At 38.0% G+C, this 12979-nt stretch overlaps 1 protein-coding gene across 1 annotated transcript in view; it reads left to right on the forward strand.

The window, feature by feature from the left end:
• The window catches only part of camk1da (calcium/calmodulin-dependent protein kinase 1Da), a 64048-nt gene that overhangs the window by 38005 nt on the left and 13064 nt on the right, over positions 1-12979 (forward strand). The window contains exon 3 of the mRNA XM_007571665.2: positions 1125-1199. Coding sequence (XP_007571727.1) covers positions 1125-1199 — 75 coding nt within the window. The remainder of the gene's footprint in view (positions 1-1124; positions 1200-12979) is intronic.

Below are 12979 nucleotides of genomic sequence, written 5' to 3' on the forward strand. Positions count from 1 at the left end.
CACACACACACACACACACACACACACAGATACACACATAACTATTTGAAACACCCTCATCATGCTGCTGTAACCATGGAGAGTTTGAGGGAGGGAAGTTTGAGGAAATTAATCCAGGATGAAAAGATTTTTCATTCTGATTTCAGTGTTTGCTAGCCGGGTAAGTCAAAAGAATGAAAGTGCAGAAAGATTTCAACTTAAAACAAAATCACAATCTACATTTAAAGCTGCAGTATGTAGTATCTCTTATTTTAAAAAAAGTTTTACATGTTGTTGTAAAACAACATCTAAAACAACAAGATGATCTCTCATACTGTAATGCCATTACAGTATGAGAGATCATCTGTGAAAGGATCAATCTCCTCCACCTCCTCCCTGAGCTACTGTTGACGTCTGCTTTTTGTCGGGAGCAGAGCATTTCTTCAACTAATCAGAGCCAGGAGGAAAGTCTTAGTGCTGTCAATCAACATCCTGTACTCGCTGCTCGATGAGCTAATGGTGAAGAAGCAACTTACTGTTACAGGAAAACTGTTTATCCGCCATCGTCCATGGGCATGCGTTCACAACAATCTGTTTCAACAAATGTGTAGAATTTTTTTTTTTAATAAAAGTTACATACATAACTTTAATATGTATGTAACTCTTAACATACATATGACATTTTAACAAAAATTAAGTCTGTTTTCCATGTAGTCATGGTTTTTAACTGGCCATGGTACACATTGTACCATGATGAAAAACTGCATTTTCATTTTTTGTATGTTCTACTTTGTGAAACCACATTTTTCTCTATTTCCAACTACAGCTGTTTTGGGGTGCTTCTCTATCAAATAGGCACATCTAGAAATTAAAGCTCTTTCTTTGTATAAAAGTTCGAGCTCAGTCAGTTTGAATGGAGAGCTTCTTTAAATAGCAATTTACAAACTATGGGACAATGTCTAAGTTAGATTTAGGTTTGGACTTTGGGCCATTCTAACAAATGCAAGGTTTGATCTAAGCTGTAACATTGTAGTTTTAGGTGAACCTCTGAAGTCTTTAGCAGCTTCTACAAGTGTAAGGAGGACAATTCAACGGATATTATATGAAATAAAGAGCTTTACTCTCGGTTTGTGTTTGCTTTGCAGGATCAAGCATGAAAACATCGTTGCTCTGGAGGACATTTATGAGAGTCCGGACCACCTCTACCTAATCATGCAGCTGTGAGTTAAACTTCATGCTCATTTTGGTGTGTGTTCTCAGAGGTGGTGCAATCAGTTGATGTGTGTGTTGGTGGAGCTCTAATAAAGGGGTCTTCCATCTGTTTTAGTCTTGACTGAAGCTTCCTTGCACCCATGCTTTTGTCCTCCTTTGCGTTCATGTTGAGGAACATTGCAAGCATGTCCCATTTAGATATTTAGGGATTTGTTGAAAATTAAAGTAAAATTGCATCTGGATAGTAAATGGAAACCTTCCGCCCTTCGGTGGAAGGTTAGAGCTGCTTACGTAGGAGAAGTAGATTTGGAGTTTTGGCACTGAAGCTGGAAACGGCCCTATCAAGTTCAGGTGGAAGTCCCATCTGAGGATTATGTAAGTGTAGCTGTTTCCAAGTCATTGTCAGCGGATTATCAGTAGTCACAACATATTTGGGTTCCAATGCCACCTTTCATAAAATCAAGAAGTCCACCCTCACAATAAAGGGTAAATAAATGCTGTACTGCACTCAAATACTGTACAAAAAATGTTTTGTTCAAAAACAAAGCCGTGTCCTCATCAGATCCGTCTTTTCACATTGATCATTCCCTCTAGTATTTGACAATTTGTGATCTTTTTGCAATCATATTGATTAGATGGAAGGAAATTTTCTCTTTTGTGTCTTTTCTGAGTGTTGAGAGTGACGGGTTCTTTCACCGACCATTTCATTGCATGTTTCTGCTCGAGTACCTGTTGCGTTTTCTGTGACTCGGACAGTCCTTACGGTGCAAACCGAACTTTTTTCTATCGCTCCTTCAGCCAACTATTACATCACCTGAAGTCCTTCTCTTGACGATCCTCCAAAGGTTGTGGCTTTAGCTAAGCTGATAAGCTTCAATGTTAAACCCAGTTAACTGAGTATTTCCGTTTCTAATGCAGATACTCCCACCTGTTGTTTCCAGAATGTCTCGGCTTGCATTAGAACGCCGTAGAATGTTTTGTTGTCCATCATTGTGTCTCTGTCATCTGTTAATGAATGAGTCTGTCACTTGGGCTCTCCTTTGTTTTCATAGCCGAGGCTGCTGTTGTTTTCTCATCGGGTTTTCCACTATCAGAGAAATAATCAGGGTTGTACATGTTCTGTTGTCCGGATGTTTCCAATGAAAAGCTCTAAAGTTCTGTAGTTAAACAGTTGGAGACAGAGAACGTCTCTTCTTGTCTTCCATCTCTACGTCTTCTTTCCTCTCCTCTCTCCCATCATCTGTCCCTTCTTTCATTTCATTGCTTTTCTCTTTCCTTTTTTTCCCCTCACACCTTATTTCCATCTCTATCACCTCATGCTTTCCCTCTGGCTTACTTGCATTTTTTTATTACTTGCCATGTTCATTTTTGTCCCCAGTCGCCATCTGTTAATGGAACATGGGTTAGTTTCCATAGTTACAGGGTCAAAGGTGAGCAATGGGTATTGACGCTGCACAATAACATCGAAAAATGAGGCTGTTGGAATTTTCTTTTTGCTTAAGACGGGAACTGGCACCATTTCAGTTCATAAGGGGGGAAATGGATGAATGCTTCAAGGATATTTTGTACTCTCCAGATATGAATGAATGAAACTTAACATGCAGTAATCGGATGAAATTAAAGATGACAATATGTGCAAATTCAAAGATGTGATACTTACAGCGCCTTTCCCTCTTTTGTTTTGGTTTTTCAGCCAGCCACTGGTAGGCCTGTCACGATAACAAATTTTGCTGGACGATTAATTGTCTAAAAAAATTATTGCGATAAATGATAATATTGTTTCAAGACCTTTTGACACTGATTTAATGGAATTGACTAATAATATATGTGATTTCCTGATAGATACACCTTATTTTCAAAATAATACATAACACTGGAACTGATAAACTAAATAAGCAAAACAACCAAAAACAAAATGGATTCTCAGTCTCCATTAACAAAAAACGTACTTGACGTACTAGCCACTGGTCATTTGTGCAACTCCAGAGTATTTTTTCCAGCTCCAACAGAATACATACAATAAGTGTATTTCAGAATACCTAAAATACATACTGAAAAAAAGAAAATGGAGCTCCAACGTATAAAAAACTGAGGTAATTTGTTACATGTAATCAAATTAAGTTGGTCAAACTTAATTTATTCATATTTGTTTAACATGACAATTTAATAAACTTAATATATTTACTTGGATAAACTTAATTTGATTACTTGTAACAAATTAAATATTTTTTTTAATTTCAATCCACTCCCATCTACTACAACATAGACATAGACAGACTATACTGTCATTTCACTGCACAATTCAAATGTACATATTAAGAAACATTTTGTTGCAAGACTCCAAAAAAGTGATAAATTGTTTGTGATAGGTAAGCAACAAATTAAACCATATTTTCCTCACAGAGGTTTTGGCAGAAATGTTAAGGGGATAATTTGCTCCCAAATTCTCATGTTGCCTTGTTAAAACACTCTCTGTGTAAATTGGTGCTACTGCCAGATAGTTAAATTGATATATTAAGTTCATGTCTATATGCAAATTGAGATACGTCCATCACAGTTTTTGAAGCTAATTTTGATTATTTTTGTTACACCCTAAGCTGACACTACCAAATCTGACGTTAAGCTAGCAGCAAGAAAAGCATGTTTCTTCTCTTTTTTTGTGACTGAAAGTTAAAATCTGTTCATAATTAAATGTTTATTAAACATAAGATGACATCCAAGGCAACATGTTGTGAAACTTGGCTATCTTGAATTGCTTAGGTAAAAAGTTTCATGGAATGGATGTTGCTTGCTACTCCTAGACATCCGTACATACACACAGAGATGCTACTGGATGGATGTTGATGGAAGTGTTACTGAAATGTCACAGCAATGACCCAGTGATACAGTTGGTTTATCTCATGATGCACTATTCAGATGCTCTATCTGCATTAATGAAGACTAATATAATTAATTATAATTAATATACCTCAACATACCAAATGCTTGAAGTGACTCCAACAGCAGGATTGACCAGCCTATTTTTAGAATAATTCAGCGAATAATTATTTGACTTATTGAGGGCAGTCGACCGTTAAATATGGAACAACAATAAAAACACCATGATGTCACAGCAAAACGCACCCTGTCCTGATGAAGGAGCACATTCATCCCCATCCAAACATTATATAACATGGTGGATACTATATACTTCATAGACAATAGAGCACTTGATGCTTCACAAAATTGGCTTAGATTGTTAATATTAAGAAAAAACACAATTTAAGATAGTCAACATACTAGGGAGGACAAGAAACAGTGCTTTAATTCAATATTTGTGGTCAAATAGCTTTAAATATACTGTTGCGTTAGACTCTTACTGTTGTGTAATTTAAGGAACCCTCCTGCTATAATCAATCATTAATTATATATACCACAAACAAAGTCAATGTTACACCGCTGTGTAACAGAGTAGTTGCTGTGACAGAATTCGCTGAATTTTCCTTTATTATGTAAGCAGAGACAAAATGATTTATTTTCAAAACTTTCTCAAGCATGTTGTATTAGCAATTCACCAATAAGCACTGATAGTATTACAAACATGCATCATCATTCTTTATTTCTCCTGTTGTAATCAAAAGGTTTGAGACTGAGAATGTTGCTTTTTCACTCATTTGTTGCTTCAGGTTTTATGGGGGCAGTTTGTATCTAGTACAAATTGCTGTGAGGAGTCATCAAATGAAATGCAGTTAGCCGCAAAGGTAATAAAAGTTAATGAAAAATACTTCAATCATGAAAACCTCTTAGGAACTGTGCTTAAGCCCTGCCACTAATTGACAGTAAGCTAAGGGGAAACTGTTAATGAAGACCAGGGAGCTGGTATCACTCTGTCATTCTGATTAAATCAGATGGACAGAATGGCTGCTTTAAAGGAGTTGCTGCTTGAAATCATTCTTCCTTTGCAAACCATGGCTACCTCCAAGCAAACACATGCTGTTTTTATGTCTTTGCTGCAACTCTCAAGACTGCACCAAAAGCTTTGTTCCAGGAGAGACGTTAGCTGCTGCAAAAACAGCTTTAAGACACCCAATTTCTCCCTTAGAAATTGTTCTAAGGGAGATTTAACTCGGGGAAGTGGTGACCAGAAAAGTGAACTCTGGTGCAGTTCGAATGCATATGTGTGCGCAGTGGCGCAAAAGGTGGGTATGCAGCGCATGCAACGCATAGGGGCGCTGCACCAGAGGGGGCGTCAAAACCCCGTCTGGAGGGGGCGGCGCGCTGATGATGCCTTCACATACACTTCAGCGCGCTCTTACACTCCTTCACCTCGCGCACATAACAGGGTAAATGTAGTGAGTCTTCGTCTCGGGGGACCGGGGGAGGCGCCGATTTATGTTTTTGCAACCACCTGAATAATATGTAATTGCGACCCTGTGTGTACGCCAAGCGAAACGGAGGCCGCTCCAGTTATAGGAAGCAGACTATAGTACAGGACATTCTGGGTAAATAGAATCAAAACAAATGCTCACATCTAGCACTAGATGGAGAAATGGCTTGTCTTTTGCCAAAGATGAAATTGAAATCCTACAGCCACTAAAGTCTGACTCTACTCTATTTTTCTACTTCATGAAGAAGGAAGTTGCACTCAGTTTCTTCTTCAAAGGTTTTCATGTTGTTTTCTTCAGTGGTTCTTGGTGCAGCGCCACTACAGGCGATGAGGTGAACAGGTCTTTCAAAGGATTTGGTTTATTTTTAACAGTGCAGTGTGAAATAACCACAACATCTGGAAGTGGAACAAATGTTGTAATTTTTTACCCCAATCAAACAGAGTCAACCGGACTGTCGGGGGTGAAAGGACTCTAAAACTCTGCCATGAGTAGAGAATAGCATCAAAATATCTCCCAAGAGCAACTTTGTCTATTGATGCAGGAACAATTTAGTGATATTTTTTTCCCCACTATATTGCAATTGAGCACTGGTTGTAAAAGAATGGAATGACTAAGACCCTGTTCATACAGAGACGCCTTTAGGCATATCTGCAAAAGTTTGTTTTGTCTTTTAGACTGTGCGTCCACGCAGATCTGGGGTGTGAGACTCCAGAAATTAGCATTTTTGAAATTGGGTCTCAGAGTGGATACGTTTCCATGTGTACATGCCAGCTGAGTCTTGCTGGCATGTACACATGCCTGCAAGTTTTAAACAACAGAGTCGTTTAAAACTCTGTTGAAGTTTTAAACGACTGGATCTTATTACGCCCTGCCGCTAACGTTTAGCCATGACTTAAGTAATGTGCCAGCTCAATGAAGTTTACCAGAAATTGCGTATTTACCATGTGGGCAGTAGGGCAGGAACATCTTTAGGAGCAAGAAAATATATTAAACATTCTTCTTGCTCCAACTTTAAGTGCTCAATATTTGGAAGCGTAACCAATACGGACAGAATGGCTTCACTTCCTCTGCTGCAATTGCCAACGCGACAAAAATCCTAAAACAGCGCAGAAAATCAACATCATCGTTCACAACATTTTCTTCTTCTTCTGTTTGCTGATTGGCCAAGTTGAAATTCAATCAGAGAAGTCAAACTCAATGAGAGAAATCCCAGAGAGAGAACTGAAGGGAGATGAGAACAATTCATCATATCATAGGAACCAGGCTGGGAACAAACATACTTATGTATAAAACAGTATTTCCTTTATTGTAGTAATAATAGTGGAAGGTTTGAAATAACCTTTTGACGTATTTTAGCTTACTGTACTGACATGAAGTACTTGAGTGCAGCTTAAATCTGAACATAAATCATTGCTCAAACAGGCTTATGCATAATCTGAGAGACTCTTTGAGTGTCTTGACTTGTTGATTGATTCTTGTAGTTGTGCAGCTTATTTTATTCCGTTACATATCCTTTTTCCCCCCCCTTCTTCCTCCAGTAATGTTCAAGCACCCTCCTGCCTTATGCGTAGACAGATGTTGAAATATAGAAGACACAGTGAGAGAATTGGAGGGAAGCAGCAGTGTCAGTGCTGCAGTCTGCTCTCATTTTCATCACCGAAATGTATTGTAGTATGTGCAGCGGTTTAATCGTGAGGTATTGTCTATCCTCTCTAATAAAAGATGACACCCAAACCGTGTCCTCGAGCTTCTGTAATTACCACGCTGGTTCTGATCTCTAAGTAATAAGTAGCCTCGTTTGTTATAATTATGCACATTTACAGAAATGTCAGTTTTCCTTTTTTTTTTCTCTTTCCAAACTTCCAGAAATCTCATTTAGGGAGCAAGGGTTTGGTGTAATTGCAGCACGGCGGATCAATGCGCTCTTCCCCTCCGCTGCCCTTCAACGCGGCCTGTCTTACGTAACCCCGAGCCCAGGGAGCCAATCAGTCCATGTTCCGATGGAAATCAATGCCAACCCACTGCAACTCTAAATGAATGCTGTTTGTTGTGAATTAAATGTTAAAGATGAGATCCATTCAACAAAAGGAAAGAGGGAGTCTGGCTTTCAAGAAAAAAATAAAATCCAGATGAAAGTATTTCAAGTTAGACAGCTACCTCTGTCGATGCGGTCATTAGTATGCTTACTGCGTTCTGCCTGGGTTCCAGTTCCTGGTGCTAAACTCGCATAGAAGCTGCGAAACAGTTCCGAGTTGGCTGCTTTCGTTTCAGCGTTTAATATCGCGATGTTGCTTCACACGCTTTCGCTGAAATCCATTGTTTGTGTTATTAAAGTCATAACTTCAGAGACGGAGACATTTCATTTAAAGCTAGAAAAAAATCTCAAAGAGCGACTGGAAGTGGTCAACAGAGTAAAAGAACTAAAATCATCAATAAGTCTTATTTCTCATTATGCCAAACAGCACACTTAGGATCAAAAGTAAAATAAATTAAAGAAAAAAAATAAATACCATTATAAGAAATGATGCCTGTTCATCTTCATAATGCATAAAAATACTTGATTTCAAAGAAATGTTTTTCTTTGACATCTGTTTAATAATCCCTTATTTATATAGGAAAATATCTTGAGATTCGTTGTCTCACTTACAAGAGATGCTGCATACATCAACAACAAATGACATGAAAAACTGTCATTTTTTCATGTCATTTGAAAAAATGTTAATAGATTAATTTGAAAAAGTTAATAAATTAATATAATTTATTAACTTCTAATAATCAATACCATACATTATCAACTGAGTTGATACAAGATGATTAAAAGTACAAGGGCGGGAAATAAGGGTCGGACAGGGAGGACGTGGTGATATATGGGTCTCAAATATGAGATATTAAGTTTTCCTAACTTAATGGCTGTCCTACAGTGCTCATTATAGCTGGAACATAAACTGGAAGCAGACATTCCTTGGAATGTAATGCAATATTAGTTACTGACCATAATAACTGTATTAATTTACTATATTAGCCCAAATTTCCTGTGCATCCCTAAATATTCTGTTTCAACTGAGGTTTTTTCTTTCTTTCTCTCTCTTAAAAATAACGCTACAGCTCGCAATACTGATGCAGCCATTTTTGTTTTATAATTTGATTAGGCTGCAATACATTCATATCACCACAAGGGGAGCTATAACTCCGATAGATCTCCCGTTTTCTTTAGTAAACTGAACAAAACATCTTTATTTTATTATTGTCAATTTTTTTTTTTACAAAATATGTTAGAATATTTTATAATACTTCTCCAGTGATTAGAACTAAATGTACATATTCTGTGACAAATCAAAAAATACTGTATTAAGATGAATATTTTGTGTCGGAATAAGAATGGTTTTATTTGGCCAGGAAAACAAGAAATTTAACTTTGGATTTCTGTTGGGGGGGGGAAATAAAACAAAAAATAAAGAAAGACATGTTCGTATATGTATATGTACACACAAAATGCCTGTTTTAAAGGTGGGTTGTGGTCAGTATAACAACCATTTGCTGACCTAAAATTAAATCCAGATTTTAAAAAAGCGATTTCATTACCTTCTGTTAGCTTGTACACAAACTCCTAGCAGCGAAAGCCTAAATCAGGCCAAGTTGTTAAAACCTTTACCTAATATCCCTCTAACTGCTTTATTAGGTTATGTTTGCACAGATTATGAATGTTATGCTGATGAAATAATTACTGTGTGTGAATAAACACAACCTTGATCAAGAAAAGCCAAGGTGGACGGTGTTGAGTGCAGCACTGGCTTATTTCTCCCTCTGAAGGCAGCTAATGACTGCAGCAGCTCCGGTCAGAGACCTGGATATGTTGGTGTGATTATAGCCCTTCATCATGATGAAACCCTCTCTCCCCCTTACACACACATGCATGGACACACACATAAAGGCTCGCTGTCAGCCATGTTGCACAACCATCTTCTCCTGAGAGCATTTAGACTGTGTGCCTGTTACCAGATCAGCTAGAAGAGGGGAAATGGAGAGTCAGTGAAAAGGAAGGAGGATGGACAATTCCAGCGTTTAATCTAAGAAGAAGGACTCAGGTTTTTGTCACTGTTTGGTTGCCGTTGAAAAAATACCTAATAATATGTCTGGAGTCCAACTGTGATGGTGAGATGACAAATGTTAATCACCACAACTAAGAAAAAGGGGTGACAAAAAAAAAGACAATGAATGAAAATTTGTAAGTTTATGTACTATTATACAGGACAAGGCTTCCCTAGGAAGTTTTCTAGTGTTAGGGTTAGAAACATGTTTCTGAGGTAAAAAAAGAAAAAGAAAAAAAAAAAAAGTTAAAGTTGACAGAAAATTTAAAATATCACTAGTTAATTACGTGTTATTGGAAGACATTTTAACAATACTTAAACACCAACTATAGTCTTAAAAAAGGCAAACATAAAAAAATACAATTAAAATAAATATCAATAATTTTTCTAATTCAGTTGTTTCATCCTAATTAAAGTGTCCAAATTTTTTTAATCCCTTATCCATGACTTGTCACTTTATTTGTTGAAGTGTTTAGACCGTCTGTGTGTGTCATTTCGTCCTTGCTTCGGTGTGCATGTAGGTTTGTGTGGGAGTTCCTGTCTTATTGCCATGCTCTCCTTACGCAAACGCTTATGCAACCATGCAGCCTGGTGGCTGATCTCCCTTTTGCAGTCTGCGCATAAGTGTGTATGTGTGTGTGTGTGTGTGTGTGCGTGCGTGCGTGCGTGTGTGCGCGTTTGTTTGTAATACCTTGTGGGGACGATTTTCCTGACATATACTACGTTGTGGGGACCAATTGCTCCTTGTGGGGACCGGAGCCTGGTCCCCATAAGGGGAAACCCTGTTGTTGGGTCAGGGGTCAGAGTTATGGCTAAGGTATGAATTGAGGTTTGGTTAGGTATGTGATGGTTAGGGTTAGGAAAAGGGTAAAGGTAAGGTTTAGGCTGTAGAAATGAATGGAAGTCAATGGAAAGTCCCCACAAAGATAGCAACACAAACATGCGTGCGTGCATGTGTGTGTGTGCATGTGTGTGCATGTGCATGTGTGTGTGTTCTTTTTTATGGTACATGTAGAGGGCATTCACAACTAATTTCACCAAAAAAAAGAGGTCATTTATGGGAAGTGAGGATATTTTCCTTGTCCTCACTTTTTTTCAGTTGGGATGCGCTCAGCTGGTTAAGTTAAGAGGTCTGGTGTAAATTCGGTTTTGGTTTATGGTAAAAAAATGATCTGCGCTTGTTGCACTTTATCAAGTCTAGAGGACATCATAGAGCTTCTCACTGCATTCAATCATTCACCCATTCACACACACACATTCATCCACACATAGGCCTGACACGATAACAAATTTTGCTGAGTGATTAATTGTCTAAAAAATTATTGCGTTAAACGATAATATTGTTTCAAGACCTTTTGACACTGATTTAATGGAAATGACTAATAATGCACGCTATTACTAATAATGCTGTGTGGCTGGACACCACACAGCACGATCGAACCGTTATACCTAGGATTTCTGTCGGCTAATGTGTCTCTGAGGTTTTGAAAATGGGCCGACAACTCGTGTCTTGTGCGCTGGACATTACACTAAGGAAATAGGAAGAGAAGGTCAGTGGAGAACACCGGACTTCAGCCTTTTTTCATTCAGTGTCATCAAGAGAAAGAAAAAAAAAGCAGGAAGATAATTATAATTAAAATGAGGTCGATAGGTTTAATTTATCGTGCGATTAATTGATTTGTCGTTTATCACGACAGGCCTATCCACACACACATTAAGGAAAGGAAAGTGTCCGGGTTAGACATAAATGCACTTACTAAAATGAAAGAAAGCCAATACTCAAAGTTCTCATTTGGATACAAGTACAAGAATGCACGTGTGTGTGCTTTATCCCTTTCCTGTCACNTGTGTGTGTGTTCTTTTTTATGGTACATGTAGAGGGCATTTAAAACTAATTTCACCAAAAAACGAGGTCATTTATGGGAAGTGAGGACATTTTCCTTGTCCTCACTTTTTTTCAGTTGGGATGCGCTCAGCTGGTTAAGTTAAGAGGTCTGGTGTAAATTAGGTTTTGTTTTATGGATCTACGCTTTTTGCACTTTATCAAGTCTACAGGACATCATAGCGCTTCACACTACATTCAATCATTCACCCATTCACACACACATTCATCCACACATAGGCCTGACACGATAAGAAATTTTGCTGAGCGATTAATTGTCTAGAAAATTATTGCGTTAAATGATAATATTGTTTCAAGACCTTTTGACACTGACTTAATGGAAATGACTAATAATGCATAGATTTCCTGCCATAGATAGATACACTTTATTTTCAAAAGAACACATAACACTGGAAATGATAAACTAAAGCAAAACAACCAAAAACAAAAATAAAATGGATTCTCAGTCTCCATTAGTAAAAACCGTACTTGAATAAAAAGTAAACAACATAAAGCCAAAGTGAAAATAAATTCTGCATTCAACCAAAAGAGTGCAGATATGAAGTCTGTACTATATTGCCCTTCAGTAATCACTAGATTTAAATAGAGAAGACGGCCACATTCCACTACCTAATGCAGTAGTTCACACTACACGATTTTTTGCCCCTATTTTCGCTGGTGATTTCGTAACCGATCATCCTGTAGTGTGATGTAGATCGTCGTGGCCGCTCCGATCTAAATCAGGGGTTTTCCCCGACCAGGAGCTTAACGCAGTCTGCTGAATGTGACAGGTAGCCAATCAGAAAGCGCAGATTCTCCTACTGCTTTCTGAGGGGATATAACGAGGGGAATCCAAAACAGCTGACACGGCGCAACCTGAAGTCCAGCGGACATCGGAGATTATATGTGGAAACAACATTAACATTTATTTAACATTTCGTGCAAAGGATATAGAAATGACCAGGAGAGGATATGGAGCCAAATTGCTACCGCAGTTGATAAACCGGGTAACTTTTCAGCTGTTCTTCGTTCACTTGACAAAAATAGGTTATAATGATTTTCATTCGGTCAGGACTTTACGCTGACTCTAGCCACATGCATCACAGGTAGATTCTAGTAAAGCATTGATTAATGCCTGATATTAAAATTAGTTAACTGGACTTGTAGCCCAAAATAATGGCTGTGTGCGCTGGACATTACACTAAGGAAATAGGAAGGGAAGGTCAGTGGAGAACACCGGAGTTCAGCCTTTTTTCATTCAGTGTCATCAAGAGAAAGAAAAAAAAAAAAGCAGGAAGAGACGATAAAGCCGATAATTAAAATGAGGTCGATAGGTTTAATTTATCGTGCAATTAATTGATTTGTTGTTTATCGCAACAGGCCTATCCACACACACATTAAGGATAGGGTTAAGGAAAGTGTCTGGGTTAGACATAAATACACTTACTAAA

The sequence above is a fragment of the Poecilia formosa genome, unplaced genomic scaffold, assembly GCF_000485575.1.
Source record: "Poecilia formosa unplaced genomic scaffold, Poecilia_formosa-5.1.2 Scaffold284, whole genome shotgun sequence".
In the NCBI taxonomy this organism is placed as follows: domain Eukaryota; kingdom Metazoa; phylum Chordata; class Actinopteri; order Cyprinodontiformes; family Poeciliidae; genus Poecilia; species Poecilia formosa.